Genomic DNA, 23,288 nt, shown 5'->3' on the forward strand with positions numbered 1-23,288 from the left:
AACAAGATTGTTATATGCAAATTAGAGGAGCCGGAGTTGGTGGAATCATTAACTGGGTAGCTGGAGGATTTTTATGTACAGACTCCACAGCACTGGTCCCAGGCCATGAGAGTTGACAGAGAAGAGAAGGGATCCAAGAATGGAACAGTTGTTCACCAGCTACAGTCAGGTAGACCAACAAAATTTAATACAGAATTGCCAGGAGAATCATTCAGGATGCAAAGAAAAAAACTTCATATGAGAGACATTCCCTACATCCTTGCACATGTGTGAATAAATAGGTCCCTTAGACACACGTGACCACTTGTCTGTCTTATTCCCTGTGGCGATGGTGCTAGCCATTAGAGCAGGGGTCGGGAACCTATGGCTCGCGAGCCACATATGGCTCTTTTCAAGCCTGCATGTGGCTCTCCGGCTCGCTAAATCTCTGGTGACAGCGCGGCCAGGGAGACTGTGTCAAAATTTAAATTCGTGTGCCGCCGTCGCCGCCTCCTCCTCTCCGTGTCCGGCCTCCATCCTCATTAGTCCGCCTCCTCCTAGATCTCCGCCTCCCCTCACATGGCCATGCTGTGCACCGCCTCGGCCAACGTATTGTAACTCCGCCCCCATGGTGACGCAGAGTGAGGAGACTGGTGTTGCGGCCAGTGAAGAGGAAAGGCTGGAGCCCGCGCTGTGGAACTCTGCCACGCTGCCTGGCCTGGTGAGTGTGCTGTCTGTAAAGCAGCACTTTGGGGGATTTTAGCTTAGGGACAGACTGGTTAACTCAGATAGAATAATTTTTATTTAGTATTAAACCTGCCCTCCCAGCACCTCACCAGCCTCCCCCTCCCAACCTGCCCACCCAGCACCTCACCTGCTTTCTACCCCCCACCAAGCAATATCACCTGCCCACCCAGCACCTCTCCATCCTCCCCCACCCACCGAGCAATATCTCCTGCCCACCCAGCACCTCACCATCCCCCCAAGCAGCAATATCACCTGCCCTCCCAGCACCTCACCAGCCTCCCCCCCCCAACCTGCCCACCCAGCACCTCACCTGCTTTCTACCCCCCACCAAGCAATATCACCTGCCCACCCAGCACCTCTCCATCCTCCCCCACCCACCGAGCAATATCTCCTGCCCACCCAGCACCTCACCATCCCCCCAAGCAGCAATATCACCTGCCCTCCCAGCACCTCACCAGCCTCCCCCTCCCAACCTGCCCACCCAGCACCTCACCTGCTTTCTACCCCCCACCAAGCAATATCACCTGCCCACCCAGCACCTCTCCATCCTCCCCCACCCACCGAGCAATATCTCCTGCCCACCCAGCACCTTACCATTCCCCCACCAAGCAATATCACCTGCCCACCCAGCACCTCACCAGCCTCCCCCCCCCCCAAACCTGCCCACCCAGCACCTCACCAGCCTCCCCCCCCCCCACCAAGCAATATCACCTGCCCACCCAGCACCTCACCAGCCCCCCCCCACCAAGCAATATCACCTGCCCACCCAGCACCTCACCAGCCTCCCCCCCCCACCAAGCAATATCACCTGCCCACCCACCGCCTCACCAGCCTCCCCCCCACCAAACAATATCACCTGCCACCCAGCACCTCACCAGCCTCCCCCCCCACCAAACAATATCACCTGCCACCCAGCACCTCACCTACCCTCCGTCCCACCAAACAATATCACCTGTCGACCCAGCAACTTGACCTACCTCTCCACACCCTGACCTGCCGCTCCCATCCTGACCAGCCTCCCCCCACCCTGCAACATTACCTGCTGCTCCCATCCTGACCAGCCTCTCCCACCCTGCAACATTACCTGCCTGCCCCAACCCTGCTACCTGACCTGCTGCTCCCATCCTGATCAGCCTCCCCCCACCCTGCAACCTGACCTGCTGCTCCCATCCTGACCAGCCTCCCCCCACCCTGCAACATTACCTGCTGCTCCCATCCTGACCAGCCTCTCCCACCCTGCAACATTACCTGCCTGCCCCAACCCTGCTACCTGACCTGCTGCTCCCATCCTGATCAGCCTCCCCCCACCCTGCAACCTGACCTGCTGCTCCCATCCTGACCAGCCTCTCCCACCCTGCAACATTGCCTGCCTGCCCCAACCCTGCAACCTGACCTGCTGCTCCCATCCTGACCAGCCTACCCCCACCCTGCAACCTGACCTGCTGCTCCCATCCTGACCAGCCTCCCCCCACCCTGCAACCTGACCTGCTGCTCCCAACCTGACCAGCCTCTCCCACCCTGCAACATTACCTGCCTGCCCCAACCCTGCTACCTGACCTGCTGCTCCCATCCTGATCAGCCTCCCCCCACCCTGCAACCTGACCTGCTGCTCCCATCCTGACCAGCCTCCCCCCACCCTGCAACATTACCTGCTGCTTCCATCCTGACCAGCCTCTCCCACCCTGCAACATTACCTGCCTGCCTCAACCCTGCTACCTGACCTGCTGCTCCCATCCTGATCAGCCTCCCCCCACCCTGCAACCTGACCTGCTGCTCCCATCCTGACCAGCCTCTCCCACCCTGCAACATTGCCTGCCTGCCCCAACCCTGCAACCTGACCTGCTGCTCCCATCCTGACCAGCCTACCCCCACCCTGCAACCTGACCTGCTGCTCCCATCCTGACCAGCCTCCCCCATCCTGACCAGCCTCCCCCCACCCTGCAACCTGACCTGCTGCTCCCAACCTGACCAGCCTCTCCCACCCTGCAACATTACCTGCTGCTCCCATCCTGACTTGCCTCTCCCACCCAGCATCCTGACCTGCCTTCCCCCACTTAGCACCCTAACCGGCCTTCCCCACTCTCCACCCTTTGCAATCTCCCCCCGCCCAGCACTCTGAAGAAGGGAATATATGTAATGGGGACTGCATAACAACATTATTAAAAAGAATTCAGACACATATTGTACTTTAAAGTGTTGGTTTTGCATAAAATGCACACATTTCCTTGTATTTAGTTTTAAACATTTTGTACGGCTCTCACGGAATTACATTTTAAAATATGTCGGGTTTATGGCTCTCTCGGCCAAAAAGGTTCCCTACCCCTGCATTAGAGGATAATGGATTAATCAGTTTATTACTCCATTACTTTGACAGCCTATGGACTGCTCTGACTTGTTGTCCCACCTGATTGGTGTCAGCTCCAATAAAACTCTGCCCCTTCCCATTGCTCATTTCCCATGATAGCTTTTAACTGCTAGGGTGTGATTTGGGACTGGACTGCTCTTATGTGACAACCTTGCTTGACCTTTCGACCACGTTTTGGATTGCCACCTGTATTGAACTCTGCTTGTACTGACTGCACATTTGTCTCAACTCTGGTTTATTCACTTGGCTGCTGTGCATGACCCCTGGCATGTTCCTGACCCACAGTTTGCATATCACTTGGATAGTTAGTTAGATATTATCTCCTGTGTTTGACCTCATCCCTGGACTCAGTCTCTATTTAGCTCTTAGGAGTTTCATCATTTTGTTTGTTCTTAGATTCTATACCTTGTACAATTAAGTCCTGAGAGTAATTAAAGTGTGGTAGACATTTCCAGACAGCAAGGTCTTGTCTATAGGTGAAGTTCATGGTGGAGATTGGGATTATAGGGTCTGAAAGGAAACTGGTGAGCACCTCAGATCCTTACGGTGTCTGTCTGTGGGCATCAGTGTTATTCAGTCAGAGTAACATTTTTAGGACTGAAAGTGACCTCAAAAACTGGAGATATATGCCAATTTAACAGTTGGATACACAAAAGTGTTTAGAATTTCATTACTAAAATGTATTTTTCTCCAGCACTCATATTCATACCCCTACTTCCAATGCTTCAAATATTCTTCAGACTTTTTCACATCTAAAATTCTTTTTTCTGTTCAAATTGTGTGACAACTCGCTGTACAGGCTTGCTTGTGTGGCTTTCTTCTGTGTTGCATACTCTGTCCTATGGGGAGGGGATAGGATGATCAGGATGGATCCTGCTGCATTCACAGCTGGGAAACAATAGCAATTAGCCAACACATTTCATACAAATTGTTAAAAAGAAACTGCCGCTTTAAATTGTTATGAATGAACATTTTGAATGACAAAATTTACTGTTAACTGATGAAAAGGACAACCAACCAGCATCAAATGGTTCTGCTTAAATTCCTCTGTGTTTTGGACACCCTTGCCAATATGCTCATGACTGCCACTTTCCTGCTCTTCTATTACCTTATCTAATATTTCCCTGTCTGAAAACTCCCTCAAGTGCGATTAGGCTGGACATTCAATAGGAATAACATTTTTAATGTAAGCTTTTTAAAATGTTTTTATTTTTTTAGAAGGTATCAGCTGTGTGTGTTTTAGACACTAGCCAGTAGGCAAGTCTGTTTAGATGAGTTAGGCGATAAGCTGAGAAACAGATGATTTGCATTCACATGCATATTATGTGCAACAAAAAACAGTATTCAAAGATTAATAGCAGAAATTCATATGAATAGGGAAATCCTTTTATTTATCACATTCTGAAGTACTGTTTTAATGTCTCCTTTTTAGATCTTGTTTGCTCTAGACCCTCAAGGCAGCGTTTTACTGAATGAATCCGATGTTATTCTTAGGCCCCTCGCACACTTATGTGCTGCGTCACCCTGTGTTAGGCTTCCCTGGAGACTTGCACACTTAATGCAATGCAACGTAGTGTGCTGGAAGTATCCAAACCGCTGCATTGACGAAGCAAGGTCTGCAGCACGTTGCTGCATGATCCGTGCCTACCGCACGCATTATGCAGCAATGCAAGTTGTCGGATTTTCAAATAATAAACAATTAGTTATAAGAGTTTATAGATTTAATAAAAACATATATAATTTTTTTCTTAATAAAATATAAAATCTAAGAAGGTAAAATTTTATAAAGTGTGTTTTGAAGTACATATTTTCTATATTGTGCATGATCTGTCATATGGTTACAAGGAATAGGTATTTTATTCAGATTTTATTACAATTTAATACTAAATAGTCTGAATCAATAAAATTCAGAACATTTCTTGTCTAAAAAGATAGTATAGTCTACCTCACTGCTGATGCAGAATGTTGGTACAGCCTCTAGCCTTGAACAAGTCTTAAAGGGAAGGTTCAAGCAAAATAAAAAAATGAGTTTCACTTACCTGGGGATTCTCCCAGCCCCATGCAGCCATCCTGTGCCCTCGTAGTCACTCACTGCTGCTCCAGTCCCCCGCTGGCAACTTGGCGACCTCGGAGGTTGGCGGGACGCATTGCGTACATTTTTACGCATTCCCGCTAGTGCAGGAACATTAACACATGCATTTTTACGCGTTACTGGTTCAATGCGTACATTTTTATGCAATGAACCAGTAATGCGTAAAAATGTATGTGTTAATGTTCCTGCACTAGCGGGAATGCGTAAAAATGTACGCAATGCGTCCCGCCGACCTCCGAGGTCGCCAAGCTGCCAGGGGGGGGACTGGAGCAGCAGTGAGTGACTACGAGGGCACAGGATGGCTGCATGCGGCTGGGAGAAGCCCCAGGTAAGTGAAACTCATTTTTTTATTTTGCTTGGACATTTCCTTTAAAGGATTATATGATCCCAAGTGTCTTTATTTGAGTCCAAGGCATCTCAAAGTTTAGAATGTGCCTACAGATATAATAAATTTATTGTGTGCATCTTCACCCTGTTAGGAATTCTATATGTTATACATAGTGTGTCTTACATGTAAAGATAAGAATAGTTTATATATTTATTTATTGTATTTATTGTATTTATAAAGTACCAACATATTATGCAGTGCTGTACATTAGTTAAGGTTACAGACAATATTTAGGGGTGATATACAGCAACAAGACAATACAGGAATACAAGAAAAACCAGATCATGCAGCACAGCATGAGTACAAGATAATGCTTAGTCAGTCACTGGATGGGAGCATGGGGATTAGGCAAGTCGAGTTCACTCAAATTCACTCAGATCCATAGAATGGGTGTACGGTAATGGAGGTGCATGAACAGGTAGGAGACATGAGGAGGACCCTGCCGGAAGGCATACAATCTCGAGGGATATAGACATTATAGATAGATAGATAGATAGATAGATAGATAGATAGATAGATAGATAGATAGATAGATAGATTTAAACTGAAATGCATACATACCGTGTTTCCCCGAAAATAAGACACTGTCTTATATTAAATTACTCTTCAAAAAATGTGCTAGGGCTTATTTTCGGGGAGGTCTTATATTTTCTGGGGGTATCCATGACCTTTAGTGTATATAGCCAGATTCCCCCCTGCTCCCTGCTAAATAATACCTTGTGGGTGCTATAAATTGTTGCATGCTGCACTGCTTATATGGGGCTTATGTAGGTGGGTGCTGGCGTTATGCTTGCCTGTGACTGTGGTGGGATTGGGTGCTATAAATTACTGTCTATTTAGGGCTCGCTTTACCTCACTGCTGCTGCTGCTAACATTCCTGGCAGCCCTAAGCGGCAGACCTGTTCACCACCCGCCCGCCTGCTTTACCTCGCCACTGCTCCTGGCCCCGTCCTGCAGATAATCCACGTTCCTGTTTATTCTCGGCATAATTCACACAGCGCAGAGTAGCGGTGACATGTTGTAAAGGGCAGCTAATGTATCCGATAAGAGCGCTGCCCTATACAGGAAGTAAACAGAGATCACTTCCTGTATAGGGCAGCACTCTTATTGGATACAGTAGCTGCCCTTTACAACATGTCACCGCTACTCTGCGCCTTGTGAATTATGCCGAGAATAAACAGGAACGTGGATTATCTGCAGGACGGGGCCAGGAGCAGTGGCAGCCGTGAGGTAAAGCGGGCGGGCGGGTGGTGAACAGGTCTGCCGCTATTTAACACTGGATTAAGAGGTCAGAGGTTATTTCGAGAGAGATGGAGAGATACGTAGAGGGCGCACTTCTCGTGCATAGACTGGAGCCAACTGACGGCAGTGACGGGACCCAGTTCCTGAAGCTGCATACAGCGGAGGATGGCGGCGTGGGAGCGATCCGAGCGGATGGGGCTGGAGGAAGCCCCAGGTATGTAGAAGTCCCTTAAATAAGCCACACGTGTACATAACTATTGCTGTGTTCTTCTTCTACACTATAATCTGTGCAGCAGACTGTGGCACCTGCATGGGAATCAGAGACAGCAGGGATTGCCAAAGAGATGCAAGTAACTGTTCGTTAATGCAAATGTTATAGTGTAGTATGCAAAATTATGCAGCTTGAAATGGACTCACTGGACTTTATGAAGGATCACAGAGCAATCGTGGAAGTTTGCAATTTTGAGTGCTGCAAGCAGCAATTTGTGATTGAGAATCCACTGGGATAGTGCATTGCAGATCCTTGGCAAATGGCGAGTGTTGCAAGATCACTCCCAGTGGGTCCAAGGCTTTATCTAGGAACAGCTAAGTATACTAATATAGGACTGTTAGAGCCCAATTCCAGGAATATTGTTTTATTTTAGTTTTAGATAGAGTAGTAACAAGTTAGAACCACTTTCGGCTTTTCCCTTGCATCTTTTTCTAGTAGAAAATTTCTCCAAGAGAGAAAGCAACACATTAAACTATTTAGTCCCCAGCAAGGAAAAAAAAGTATTTAACATAAAAGTTTTTAAGTAACTAAAATTACTTTTTATACTTTTCAATAGTTAGGTGCTGAAAAGAGATTTAGTAGTTGAAATCAGAAAATATCCACTAAGAGAACATTTTGAGCCAGGACCATTATCTTTACAATTATAGCGAAAGTTTTTACAAATGCATATGTATGTATACTACACTTGTCTGACATATTTAAAGCAATTCTAAATACTAATTCAGCTTGGAAACATACCCTGCAAAATCAACATATTGCTTTACTAGATCATTTGGCCCAAAAGTGGAAGACAACATCTTTTATATCAATCCAAGTACATGCTGTCCTGGACAGCATTCAATGGCAGTATTTTATTGTGAAGCTCAGTTTTGCCCTGGTGTGTATCATCGTAAGGCTTGGCAATTGGCCTCTTTATCACCTTTCTCTACTATGAAAGGATCCTGATGTATCTAGTTTTTCACATTGAATTAACTCTTTCTATCCCCAATTACCTCATTCTGATGAGGAAAATGTGATTTTAAGGCCCTGTGTTTCATTAGTAAGAACAATCTAGTGAAAGATGCAGTGCAGGGGTTTTCTGGTCTTCAGAACTAAGGACAAAAGTACAAAGCGTAATAGGTGCTGGATTTGAAAGAAAATGAGCAAAAGAGGATGAGTTATATTACCCTTTTCATCATCATTCTCTATGTTTGGGGACTAACCCAACACAGAGTTCACGGCAAGTGAATAAGTCGTCAATACAGCAGGGAAAACAGTTTATTTTCTTAACAGCTCTCAATTGTCTGTCCAACCTTGCAAAGACAATTAATGGAAGTTAATGTAAGAGAGCTTTGCCTAATACTTTCTTTTACTGACCACATTGTCATTGCAGGGTGAGCAGTTTTCATAGTTTGTAGCTCTATACTAAGTAAAGAGTAATCTTTTGACATTGCATAGCCCAGTTATAGGACCAATGTTTTGATTTAAAACAAGATGAGGTACATTTCTAAGCAAAATAGTTTGGTTTGGAATTACGGTACAGTACTTACATGTATCCTGATTCAAGGTCATAGTTTTTTAAAAGGCCAGGATACACGTTTCAGGTTAACCAACACTCATTCTTACATACATTGTGGAAGGAAAATGCAAGGCAGAGAACCACCGATTTCCTGTTCTTCTATGAGAGACTGAACACAAAAATTAGAAAATCTACATGCTGCAAATAAGAAAACAAAAAGAAGGCAATGATTGGAAGTACCTAAGTGATGGACTACAAAAAAGAAAAAAAGTGAAGCAGGACCCTTCTTAGTGTACTATAAGGAATTCTCTGGACAGTATCCAAATGAGGGTACTACTTACATTGTATGCTAGCTCAACTGCAACTTAATATGTGTCTCTTGTGGGAAACACCTGTTGCTCGCTTGACTCTATGTACTCCTATCAGCACACTCCAAGCGACAGGTAGTGAGGAGGTGGGACTTGGGGAAAAGGAAACAAAACTGTAGTACTACTGTTAGAGCAACTTAGAGGAACTCCAGTGAAAATGTGATAAAAAAAGTGCTTAATTTTTACAATAATTATGTATAAATGATTTAATCAGTGTTACTCGTAACATTTTTCATCTCCCTGATTTACATTCTGACATTCATCACATGGTGACATATTTACTGCTGGCAGGCAATGTCACTGGAAGGAGATGCTGCTTGCATTTTTGGCACTTGGAAACAGCTGTTATTTCCCACAATGCAACAAGGCTCCCACAGTGTGATGTCAGTACCTAAGTGCTGTGAGGCGCTGACATCACACTGTGGGAGGGCTTTCGCCGCAAAATCAGCCATACAGATGCCCTTGATCATCGGTTTGAGAAAAGGAATAGATTTCTCATGAGAAAGCGGGTATCCAGCTACTGATTGGGATGAAGTTCAATTCTTGGTTACGGTTTCTCTTTTAGAGGGGGGTTATGGAGGCTCCCAAAAGTATATAAGTACAGTATGATAAGGAAGGTAAGTACTTGCCTAACAATAAGATCAAACTCCATAAACAAGGCTTCTTATTGGCCCTTTCCAATGCATTTTGCAGGACTGGACCACTTCTATCCTACCTAATAAAACCCCCGTGTCTCTGCGTCTCATGTCCGTGTGTGTGTGTGTGTGTGTGTGTGTGTGTGTGTGTGTGTGTGTGTGTGTGTGTGTGTGTGCACACGCGTGTGTATCCCTGATTTGCGCTACTGCGCATGTGCCACAGGGACAGCCGTTGTTCGGATGGAAACAGGACAGCCAGGGGGATGGGCAGGCGTGTGTGCACACGGGGGGGGGCGCTGACAGGTGGTGGCGGTGACAGACCTAGAGCCCCTTATTAAACTGGCTAAGGTTCCTAGTAATATATTTTATACAATAAGTATAAAATGAATGCATCTGCCAGCATGTTGGAATAAAATTGTCTAATATGCATTCAATAGAGATAAAATAAAAGAGAGCGTGCAAACTGCATTATGTTGCTTCATGCAAGTTTTTCAACCAAGGAGACAACATTTGGCACTTGTATTCCATCTATAGACTCAATGATAATTTAAATATATAATGATTGAGGAATAAACCTGAACGCACAGAAAATGACCAAGGTTCCTGACTTTTTAGCTGGATATTTTCATTATGAGAAAAATAAGGCTATAAAATATAATGTGAAAGTGGATATTACAACTTGGTAACCAATTGTTGTTCAGTCTAAAATAGGGAAAACAGAAGAAAAGTAACCATTAACAAAATCAAACTATCTCCTAGGGAAATTACAATCAAATATTTAATAAAAAAAAATCCAGTCCAAGTTTTTAGGTTTAAAAGTAAGAACAAAGGCATAATCATTAATACGGTGGAAAAAGAAAAAACGGGCTAGGTCCGTCACCGCGGCCAGCGCGCATGCGCGCGCACCCATCCGCCATACACGCGCACCCGTCCGCCCCCTGTCTGTCCTGCTACATCCAAAGGGTGTCCCTGCAGCACATGCGCAGTAGCGCAAACGCAGGGACACACACACAGACACACACGGATGCAGAGACAGGGGTTTTATTATGTAGTATATATATAAGAAGTACGATGTGCATGCATCCAGGGTATGTGTGCTGTGCAAGTGCGCATAAACATTTACACGATTTACCTTGTGAAAGGAAAGGTGCATAAATCAAAGTGTGTAAATGCATAAAGGATGTTTGGGCTTCCTCTAGTGGTAAAAGTATAGATTGCATAGCATCCTAAATATATAAAAGACAAAAAAATAAGAAATCATTATCTTATTATCATATATATTAACATTTTCTTCATAGTTAATTGATCTTAAGTTTTAATAATCTCTCCTGTTTGTTGAGTGCAGATTTATTACTTTACCGTTGATTATTTATTACTAATTTTTAGTGCTAATCACATGATCTACCAGCTCCATGTCTGAACACCTAGTAACTAGGCCTGCTACAGGTTATTGTTTTATAATGTATTGTAACCCAAGGATGAGCAATGCAGACAAAAGACTAGAATCTTTTTTTTTTTTTTTTTTTTTTTTTTTTTCAATGAAGTCAAGATTGCAATCTCTATAGATCTCTAATGATAGGTATGTGATTATGTTTGGAGAGAGTCTATTACTGCATGCTTTATCAAATGATGCACTGCCCAGATATTTTCCCTTGCATCCTGGGTTACAGTGATGTAAATGTCATATTTCTCATAACTGTGGTGGAATCCCCAACATTCAGCACGTACGAGAATGTAGCATAATTTGACATAGTACATCACCAAGTCTCTATGGTAAGTGTTCAGAATTCAAGACCTGCTCTGATTATTTTGAAGGCTTGAGTAAGAAAAATGTTTCAAGATGAGCATTTCGTTGCTCCAGCTTTGTTTCCACTTTTATTTTATTTTTTTCATTTGGAAATCTTCCTAAACAAATTGTTAGCAAGCTGGTAAGGAAATTCATCCTCGTTTGCACTTTGCTTCCCAATGCTGTTTTCATGGAATCGTATTAGTGTGCTTGAAATGTCACGGTTTTACATCTTGGATCCTCACATTCTTTTGTTACAGAATTACTTAGCTTTCAGGCTGATTGAAAATGGCAGGAGGAATTCTGTGAAACGAAATCAATTATGCTCTCTCTTTCTTCTCTTTGTCTTTCACAGACTTCAGAATGAAAAATGGATGAATGTAAAAGCAGGAGATATCATACGGCTGGAGAACAATCAGTTTGTGGTTGTATGTAATATTTATTATTTCTTTTCAATGATTTCTTGATTTGTTTTTGCACAATGATGTCTACAGCAGAGAAATAAGCCATTTTATGCATTGGTTTAAACCGCCTTTGCATTGGACATAAATTGTAGTCAGATGAAAGTATTCTACAACTAAAGTCCCCACAACTTAATGGTATGTTCCTTATAAGATGGCCCCTTGTAGGGTCAGATGTTAATCTTAATTTGAACTGAAGTGAGAATAAACAAATTAGATTAATACATTTTGCCATAGATTTAATCATTGTTTTTCCTGGTATCCCACTGTCTTATTTTGGTTTTAAAAACAAGGTGGACCCGGCACTCCAATGAAGACTCAGCGTGCTATGACTGAAAAAGATCCTGCCACCCTCCAGAATCAATAGTAGCAAAAATTACATAGCAGCACTGCTGGAAGAATAAGTTATTTTATTGAAGTTATATGCAAAAAAAAATACATGTGAGAAATCAGCTTGTAGTCAGCTGCAGCCCCTTGTTTCAAAGTATAATGTTTCTTGCGATCTCTAATATCGTTCTAGATATCATAATATCTAATGCATTCTCTAATATCCAGCACAAACATGCAGTCTTATATACGCAATACCAAATTCAGATGGACCAATCACAATGTATGTAAAAACGACCAATAGGGATGCACAACATAAAAAAGAGGACCTGATTGAAGACTATGAAACGTTATTTTGGTTTTAAGGCCTGATACACGCCTTGCAACCTTTGTTTCCTATCAAGGAAATGATTGGATCAGGTAAAAAAACAGCCTATTGATTGCCAGTGACAAATCCCAAGTTCAGTATCTGCAAAATATTAGTTGAAATACCAGGGATCATTCATGTGTATGTCTGGCTCTGTTAGAATGTTGCCTATCGATTCATTTTCAATCCATATCCATTAAGATAAAATGATTAACACAAGATTGAAATGAGAAGAAAATTGCATAGGAGTGTGTGTTATCTTTCCTCTATATATGATTGATGTCAATTGTTAATTCATTTCCCAGCCGATTATGAAACAATCACATCCAACTAATTGTTTCACATTGACCATGAATACTGACAAATGGAGACTTATTGTACTGTGTCCATACATCTCGCAAGGCAGTATTTTAAACGGATCTCCCATAAGGCCCATACACACGTCGGACTTTTGCGAACGACGGGCCGTTTGAACGTCCCATCGTTCAGTTGTCTGCACGCCCGGCGGATCACTCAAAACCAGTCATATCACCCGAACGACAGTCTGTACACACGCCCGATTTGGCGTGTGGACGACTGAACGACGAGACATTCAAACGAACCGTCGTTCGCAAAAGTCCGACGTGTGTATGGGCCTTAAGGCCTTGAGATTGCACCATATTATTATTATTATTATTATTTAGTATTTATATAGCGCCGACATATTACGCAGCGCTGTACAGTGTGTGTATATATATATATATATATATATATATATATATATATATATATATATATATATATATATATATATATATATATATAATCTTGTCACTAACTGTCCCTCAAACGAGCTCACAATCTAATCCCTACCATTGCCATATGTCTATATTATGTAGTGTAAGTACTGTAGTCTAGGGCCAATTTTAGGGGGAGCCAATTAACTTATCCGTATGTTTTTGGAATGTGGGAGGAAACCGGAGTGCCCGGAGGAAACCCACGCAGACACGGAGAGAACATACAAACTCTTTGCAGATAGTGCCCTGGCTGGGATTCGAACCAGGGACCCAGCGCTGCAAGACGAGAGAGCTAACCACTACGCCACCGTGCTGCCCGTGCACCATACACTATTCTCCACTGGGGCAAGTTCAGAGCTAAGTGGTTTCAGTCTCCACACACTTGCAAGCCATTCTGAGATTGATGATATGATTGTCCTGCCCCACATTTCTGAAATTAATTTCCTCATGATCAAGGTGGCAGTATGGACCATTTTTCTGAGCCTGTCATCCAGCCAAAGTGGATCAAATCCGAATAGGGCTGTGATTTCAATAATTACTATGCTCTTATCAAACTTTGTTTTTAGCAAATATTCTATTCCCTTCCAAAAATTTAGTAAAGGAGGGCAGGACCACCATATATGAGAAAAACTTCCTCTTCCTGATAAACATCTCCAACATTCCAAGACGTTGGCAAACCCCTTATCAAAACTGTTTGTGGGGACCATCTCATGACTAACTTATGCTGCATAATCTGGAAGACAGTGTTGTTTGGGAGACAGATATATCTGATATTTCTGGACCAACTCTTGTTATCAAGTACTATTAAAAAATCCTGTTCTCAGCAAACCCTAGCCCTTATATCGGCAATATTTTTGGCTTTAATTAAATGTTGAGATGACTATGAAAGGGCTTTTCGAGGTCTAGTATTGTTCATAAACTGCATTTCAAAGTTCAAATAGTTCCAGGCGAATTGGACCGAAATGCTTCATTATATAATTGATATAGCTAGCCAGTTGCAGGTAGCAGAAGCTGACTGCAGGCATAGCTCCTCCCACCTGGGTCAGCTGCCCCCAGGCCAACCATTCCAGCGCGTAGCAAATTCTGCTTTCAAGATCTAGTCATGCCGTTCTGAACCAGGCCTGGTCCAGATCAGGGACAAAATTGTGGTTGCGTGCAAGATAGAACAGTGAGGGTGGACTATCCACCACTGTCCTGACATCCATACTGTCAGGCTTGTTTTTTATCAAGGAATGTGTGCAGGATCTAGCCAGAGTTTCTAATACTTTTTAGGTTCCAGGACAGTGCTGTATCATCTTTCAATATATGCAATTCCATTCCAGCCCAATAGTCGACCTTATTCCCACACTCCAACCTCTCTTAAAGTCAGAATGCAGGTTAAATGTGTTGCTTGATGGTAAACTAGCTAAGTCAAGCACTGCAAGTCAGCCTAGTCTTCTTATCCTAATTAAGGTGCCATATGAAAATGTTTGCTCTTTTTTTCCACATTAAGTAAACCAACATGTCCTTACAGGCCTTAAAGAGACTCCGTAACAAAAATTACAATGTTTTTTCTACCATCCTACAAGTTCCTAAACCTGTTCTAATGTGCTCTGGCTTACTGCAGCACTTTCTACTATCATTGTCTCTGTAATAAATCAATGTATCTTTCCCCTGTCAGACTTGTCGCCCTGTGTCTGAAAGCCTGCCAACTCTTCCGTGCTGGTCTGCTTATGAATACCACTTTCCAGGCCACTCTATGCACACTCCAGTGTGTGTGTTATTTACATAAGCCAGCAGTTTCTCTGCTATCTTATCAGTGATAGAAGAGAGCTGGATAAAAATCCTCCTCTGTTATAGGCTGTGAAAGGAGCTGGGCTGACACATACAGAGGAATTACAGACAGGAAGAAAGGATCAGCCTCACAGCCTGTCACTAATATTCAGTGCATGGGAGCTCAGCTGCAGGGGACAGAAGGTAAACACACAAGTGATCTCTTGAGATACAAAAGGAAGGGTGTATACAGCCTGCTTGTGTATGGATGTATTTTCTATGTGTGGACATACTGTACATCAACCTACTTCCTGTTTTGGTGGCCATTTTGTTTGTTTATAAACAAACTTTTTAAAACTGTTTTTGACTACTTTTAATGCGGAGGGGAGCGGTGAAATTGTGACAGAGGGGAATAGGAGATGTCCCCTAACACACTGGTATGTTTACTTTTGTGCGATTTTTAACAATACAGATTCTCTTTAAACCAGTATTGGCAGGTTGTGAAACGGAATCATGATGGGCAGGTTTTGAAACAGAAACAAAATCTTTGTCAGTATCAACATCTTAATGATTGCAACTCTATTTATACTACTAAAGCAAGGTTTATCTCAACCAGCCATAGCCTTCTAGAAATCCACCATGATTGGGTTATTATTTAAGAAGAAATATTTGGGAGAGATCTTTACTAATTTTTACCCCTAAATAATTAATAGACTCGCTTCTTCAAGTATAACTACAAAGAGTCTGGACCAGATTTTGGTTTCAAAAGAGAAGCCTAGGTCCAACAATATCGACATATTATTGTTCGCTTTGAAATACGAATATCGAGCAAAGGATTGCAGAATTTTGTCAACCTCCAGTAGCAAGACCTGCAGCTCCTGGAGAGACAGTAAAACATCATCTGCATTTGCTAAGATTTTGAAGTCATCTTAGCCCATTTAAGTCCGCTAAATCAGGGGAATCGGGGGATCCAGTGACAGGTTAAATAGAGAGGACACCCTTGTCTCGCACCAATGGATATATTAAATTCTGAAAAATTGCTGCTAACTAGGTCCTCTCCCAACCCAACCTTTCTTATAACAGAGAATAGAAACTACTGCTCAACCTGTCAAAAGGCCTTGTCGGTGTTGAGTGCCTATAATACTGCTTTGTGTCTATTAGACGTATGTATGTACAGTATAACTTAAGGCAGTATAGATATTTTTGTACATTTGCCTTCCTTTGCGGAAACCAGTTTGCTGGTATCTCAACAGAGAATCCAAAGTAAGCTTCAATCTATTAGCCAGGATCTTGAAGTAAATTTTCACATCAATGTTTATTATAGAGATTGGTCTAAATTTACTGTGATTGGGGATAGCAGCCCCTTCTTTAGGTATCAAAGATATAGCAGGTTTAATAGTTAATTTTGAAAAGGTTTCTATATTACAGTTATCATTTATTAAATCTGGTCTGTGATGATAATAATCAGCTGTAAACCCATCTGGACCTGGGCTTTTGCCAGTGTTAAGAGATTTAACTGCCTCTAAAAACGAGTTTTCTCTTATGGGGCTCTCTTGCGTGTTCGCCAATAACCGGAAGCCGCAGGTCCCGCCACATGGGCCAGTCTTTTACCGTAGTGTGTCATTATCTAGGTTATACAATTCTTTATAATATTGCGTAAAAGTGCTCCCTATATCTTGGGCACTGTAAACATACTTTGTCTTTACCTTTTCAATAAACCTTCTTACTCTTTTTGTAGTTTCCTTGCTAGACTTTTTCCTTATTTGTTGCCCCCTAGCCGCTACTGTTTGTCCTGGATAGTAAATTGTCTGATTAGTTTTTGGTCTAAAACCTTATTAATTTCTCTTCTAACCACCTGAATTGCTTTTTGACATCCATTAGAGTTATTAGCTTTATATTCTGTAGGTCAATCCTATTAAAGAGCTCTTGTAGCCTTTTTTCTTATCTTTATCTTTAATTTAATAAAGACACCCCTGATTACGCATTTTTAGTGTATCCCAGAGCTTTGGTGTTCTACTTTCTTTATAAAAATAGTTTATGCTAGTCCTAATTTCTTGTTCCAACTCCTCATTTTTAAGCAGATCTGAATCCACAAATCTTCCTTAACCCTTATCCTACCCACTGGGGTCCTGTTGGACACCAAGCAGAATTTTGCAGGCGCTATAGAAACACTGGAAGTTATTAACAGCCACTGTTATAGGAATTTGTAACCTCATCAACGATAAGTCCTAATCAGATATTCTTTAATTATTTTGTATGTTACTGTGTCGACTGCAGTGGTTTTGTTGCTGGGGTCCAAACGGACCACAAAATATTTATCATTTTATTGCATGAGAAACAATGTATAACTACTAGTTATACATTCAAAGGACATTCTGTGATGATTACTTTCATCAGCAATTACAGAAACTGCATGGGGCCCATTCAGACCCCAGTTGTGAGATTTGCATGTAAAATATGTTGGCAGGATGAGGGTTAATAAAGCATTGACGACACATACAATGCAGTACTTCTTATTGGCAAGTAAAAAAATCTATTTATTATTAGGTAATTTCAAGGAGAATTCTTCTTATGGTGGAATACAGATTTTGTTGTTGGCATTTTGTTTTATTGAGCAAGTACTAAAATGAATTGTTGTTGTTATAATATTGATTTTATAGGAACTGCTATAGTTATTGACTTTATACATTGAAGCACTTTCTTTTTGAAAATAAAGGAAACATTATGTTGACAATCCGTAATGCACACAGTAAACAATGAAAATATTAGAATGGGTCTAAATGATCTGATTTCCATGAGTAATGCAGACTGAATTTGTTTCAGGCATTTTGAGAGATCAAGTATTAAACATTTCTTATGTTTAGTCAAACGGTCATAAAAAAGATAAGCTATGGCATAGGTACTAGAATCATATTCTGGATGTGCAAACATTTAATGGCTGTGTAGTCCACCTTGTAGATGTCTACCTTCAAAAGCAGAGGTTGCAGTACCATTTTACTACCAAAAGATGGCAGAAGTGCCCTGCTTCAGAATTCTTCATACTTTTTTTTTTCTTTTCCTTCTTCTATTGAGCTTTGATGGCCAAAGTCTAGTGATCTTCTGATACACTGTTAACATGACAGCTTCAGCTTTTTAGATTGCCTTTTATAAAACTATACTTTTTAGTCTCCAAGGGTGAAAAAGTATTTTATTTGATAATACAGTTTTAACAGTTATTAACTGATGAATAGTCTGTCTAAAAACATCTTACAGATACTAGATAATGTGTGGCTGAAACAATTGTTTTGGACCATTTTTGCAGATCTAGCTTGTTTACAGCCTAACAATGGTGGATCACTAAATGATGAAAGAGCTCACTGAGCATCTTTGATCTTATGCCATGGAATATCACTTGCTCCTTTGTCATCCATTGTCCCTCCTCCCCTCCCCATAAAATAGCACAGTCTACTTAGCCATAGCTGAACAGCGTGTTGCGTTAGTTTCCTAAACTATTGTGCTAATGATAAATTAATTACAGTATCTTTAAAGCACATCTGAAGTGACATGGAGGTATATTCACTAGCCTTTGGTACCATTCCCATGCACAGACAGTTGTCAGAAAATATTAATAGGGGTTTTTTTATACTCGGTGTACTGGAAAACAGAAACTGACTTCAGACAATTTTTTTAGTAGGACTAGTACTACATGTACTACTGTTTATCTGACCAGGGCTCATATTCACTAACCTGTGGTATTATTGCTGTATTGTGCATTGCGCAATCAGCACTACCTGCATTACACGAGTAATGCCAAAGTTGCTAAGGTAATGCACAGTGCAACACACATTATTGTAACAGCGCTCGCATTATTTGTGTACCGTAGATCAGGCTAATTGCACAACGCATAATACTCTGCTGGCAGTAGTATTATTACTATTGCCTTGAAACCATGAATGGCAATATCACCACAGGTTAGTGAATCAGAGCCCTGGTTGAGATAAACATAGGTACGCATAGTATTAGTCCACTAAGCATTTGTCAGAAATCCTTTTTTTTGTTTTCCTGGACAGCAAGTGTTAAAATCTATTGCATTTCTCTATGCAAATTAACTTGTCTAACAGCTTGTTGAATTCAGCCCAGTTTCCTGATAAGTATATAGAAGGCAAAATGCTATTATCTGGCTGAGAAAATGCTACTCATAGGTTTTTCTTGGTTGAAAGTTCAAAGGGTCATTACTTCTGTTTGTTTTGCAGCTGTATGAAGCAGACTGTCAAGGCTCATGTTTTAGAATTCAATCTTAAAAATGACACTGAAAATGAAAATGGACTCAGTTCTATGTTATTAATGTTCTAATTACCATTCCCATCATTACACTTACAATTATTTATCTCATAAGTTTATTTTCACTTCAGGTTTACATTAAAGTGAACCTCCAGACTAAAAATCTACTCAGCAGCACTGAAAAGGCTTGGTGTTTCTTTAACAGTTTCACAGCATCAGAAATTTGTTTTTCTTAACAAAGCCTTATTTTTAGCTGTACAGAAGCTAAGCTCCGCCCCATCAAAGAAAACTGCCTGGGCATTTTTCCCCTGATGCTGTGCAAAGCATGATGTGATTGCTGATGATGTTCTCGATGCTTAGCAACTAGGAGGGGTGATCAGGACACAGGACAGTTGGAACTGTGTCTCATGCTCCCTGTCACCTCCTTTCAACCAAAAAGACTGCCCTCATGAAATGACAAACATTTGCCCTTTTCTTTTAAAACACGGTAGGTAAGAGATTATATTACCTATCTATTTTAATTAACATAACAAATGTAACTTAAGGACAGTATGTTTGTTTAGGCAGAAGTTCCTCTTTAAAGAGAACCCGAGGTGGGTTTTAAGAATATTATCTGCATACAGAGGCTGGATCTGCCTATACAGCCCAGCCTCTGTTGCTATCCCAAACCCCCCTAAGGTCCCCCTGCACTCTGCAATCCCTCATAAATCACAGGTACGCTGCTGACAAACAGCTTGTCAGAGCTGGCTGTGTTTATCTCTATAGTGTCAGTCTGCTGCTCTCCCCGCCTCCTGCAGAACTCCAGTCCCCGCCTGCATCCCTTCCCTCCCTGCTGATTGGAGGGAAGGGACGGGGGCAGGGACCGGAGCTATGCAGGAGGCGGGGGAGCAGCTGAGACTGACACTACAGATGTAAACACAGCCTCACAGCATGGCAGTGATTTATGAGGGATTGCAGAGTGCAGGGGGACCTTAGTGGGGTTTGGGATAGCAACCGAGGCTGGGCTGTATAGGCAAATCCAGCCTCTGTATGCAGATAACATTCTTTAAACACACCTCGGGTTCTCTTTAATGGGGGCAGTAATAGCATACTTGTAAACCAAAGTGACAGACATCATTTTAACTATGTCTATTTGGTTGCTTACCCTGTCCTCCTAAAGTCCACCTAAATGTATTTTTAAAAATAAGTTAGATATCAAACAAACACAGAACATTTATATTGCGCTTTTCTCCTGGCGGACTCAAAGCGCCAGAGCTGCAGCCACTGGGACGCGCTCTATAGGCAGTAGCAGTGTTAGGGAGACTTACCCAAGGTCTCCTACTGAATAGGTGCTGGCTTACTGAACAGGCAGAGCCAAGATTCGAACTCAGGTCACCTGTGTCAGAGGCAGAGGCAGAGGTCTTAACCACTACACCATCCAGCCACTGTACCTCAGTAGCGAAAAAGCCTCTAGAGGTTCTAGAAACCCTGGTAGAGCCCGCTGTTCCAGCTGTGGATAAGTGAATCCAGACTGGACTTGCACAAATGAGGTCAGCACATTCCAGTAAAGCAATGCATGCACAGCTTTTATTCTTCCATATACAAGTGCTTAATTCTACTGTGCATGGAACAGCCTTATTTGCCATGCGCTGTCTTTAGGTGTACGTCTGCAGCCAGGAGCAGGACCGTTTTCATTAAACTGAATTAAAGGAAATATTAAGCATTTGTCTAAGAAAAACTCCTCTTGAGGCAAGCAAGCTTATTTTGCACCTACATGGAAAGAGCCAACTGGGTGTGTCTGTAAATGAACTGCAGATACTCTGCAATGGGAGATTCAGTTGTTCTCTTCATCAAAGAGTATGTGCAGTCATAGTTGTAAGTAAGCATGCTTTGGATTGTCTGCCCTGACAAAGAAAGCGCAGCTAGCTGCAAGATGAAAAGCAGAGGTTGCTTGTAATAGCATGTTGTGCTGATATATGTGGAATCATTTTTTTTCATCCTTAAAGAGACACTGAAGCGGAAAAAAATTATTATGATGTAATGAATTGTCTATCTAGTAGAGCTAAGAAATAAAGCATTAAGAGCAGAGACATAAGTATTTGTTTCCAGTACAGGAAGAGTTAAGAAACTCCAGTTGTTATCTATGCAAATAGCCATTGAGCTCTGAGACTTTGAAAGTGGTGGAGAGCTCTGACTTCTGATTAGGTTATCTCAGCTGTATTGTGTTTTTCTTTTGCAGAAAACAATTCAGGACAGGTCAAAAGTTTACTGCCTGTTCTGCAAAAACTTTTAGAATGCTGAGTAATGTGTAAACTGCAAGTATTAGAGAATGGTGCAATGTTATATAAATAAGCTGTATAACTGAAAATAAAAATGAGTATATTTTGTTTGCTACCAATGTTCTGGTAATTACCCCTACCACACAACCAATTCATGATATCATAATTTTTTTCGCGTGAAAGAATGCATAAAGCGGATCTAAACACAGGACTTTTTCTCTGCTCTAAAAGATAAGCAACAGCATGATAACCTTTTACAGAAAAAAAATGTCCTTGTTACAGCTTATAGAGATCCTCAGAGATGCTGCAGTGTAACTACTTCCTGGTTTGCTGGGAGCACATACAGGGCTAAACGCCTGTGTGTACATATAGCCCGTCTGAACGGCACATCGAGGCACAGATCAGACAGAGGTGTCAGCTCAAATTACAGTGGCTCATTACTTCCAGATAAGGATGAATTAGACAGGCTGTTATGTCCAGATATAAACAGGGTGGGTTTCTCTGTGTTTTCCTTTTCACCTGCAAAATAGTTTAGGTCCTCTTTAAGAAAGAAGATAAAGAAATGTGTACTTTACATCGTGTGACCACCATACTATGGTTGATGGGATGCATTAATCACATCACTACTATTCTCTGCCAGAAGTCTTATGTGATCATACTAAATATGACATTTGGGAGAATAATTCTAAATCTGCAGAGACACAATAAATGTATGAACTATAGTCAGTGTTTTTGTTTCAGAATGTTTTGCTGTGTTCTTTTCGGATCATGTAATTGGGCTGTTCTCATAATTATACTAAGGGTGCGGTCATTCCTAAATCATAAAATGAAGGGTTGGTAAACAATGAAGCTTTGTAATTGGCCACTGTGCACAAAATGGATTGTAACCTCAGTGGTCCTGTAAGACCTTGTATTGCTACATGGGGTCTAACAGTGTTACTGAGATGTGACAACTGAAATGTTTCATGCAAGCAGATAAACAAGGAGCTTATCTCTCTCTCTCTCTCTCTCTCTCTCTCTCTCTCTCTCTCTCTCTCTCTCTCTCTCTCTCTCTCTCTCTCACAGGCTGACTTGCTCCTCCTCTCCAGTAGCGAACCACATGGCCTTTGTTACGTGGAAACAGCTGAACTTGATGGGTGAGGATTTTGTTTTTCTTATTTCATATCAGCTAGAACTATAATAAATTATTTAATATAATGAACTTTGACTCTTTATTTTTATTTTTAATGTAAGAAATAAAGTCACCACGCTTACCTGGGAGGGGGTAAACATCTAGGTTCTTTTTGTTATTAAATGGTGCTCCCAGATTCCACCATAAGCCCTCTCAGTTGCTTCATGCACACACATGGGAATAGGTACGGTACCTCCATCTACCCTAGCACAAGGGTTAAATAAACTCCTTGTCCATTCTATCAATAAAAAGCAATTTTCACAGGGGAATTCAGCTTTGTGGCCCCCACCATTTTTTGCAAGTTACATGTTATAGACAATTTGGGGTGATTTAGCTCAGGGAGAGGAACCTTATGTTATTATGTTTTATTATTCCTAAATTATTCCAGCCTCAATAAGGGCCAACGTGTTAAAGAGACTTTTAGGTGGATGCCACACTGACACACTTGGCATATGCTGTTCACAGAGCGACAATTGATATTGTATATGTGCAGATGGGCCACCATCTCAACTGTGCAATTGCTGGCGATGCACAGGGAAATGTGC

The 23,288-nt window shown here is 41.9% G+C and overlaps 1 protein-coding gene across 4 annotated transcripts in view; it reads left to right on the forward strand.

Annotated features, from left to right (window-relative positions):
- Positions 1-23,288, forward strand: part of ATP8B4 (ATPase phospholipid transporting 8B4 (putative)) — a 352,146-nt gene that overhangs the window by 184,299 nt on the left and 144,559 nt on the right. For all 4 annotated transcript variants that reach the window (XM_068275401.1, XM_068275402.1, XM_068275404.1 and 1 more), the window contains exons 8-9: positions 11,727-11,799; positions 22,638-22,708. In XM_068275401.1, coding sequence (XP_068131502.1) covers positions 11,727-11,799; positions 22,638-22,708 — 144 coding nt within the window. The remainder of the gene's footprint in view (positions 1-11,726; positions 11,800-22,637; positions 22,709-23,288) is intronic.

This window comes from Hyperolius riggenbachi, chromosome 3 (genome assembly GCF_040937935.1).
Source record: "Hyperolius riggenbachi isolate aHypRig1 chromosome 3, aHypRig1.pri, whole genome shotgun sequence".
NCBI lineage: Eukaryota > Metazoa > Chordata > Amphibia > Anura > Hyperoliidae > Hyperolius > Hyperolius riggenbachi.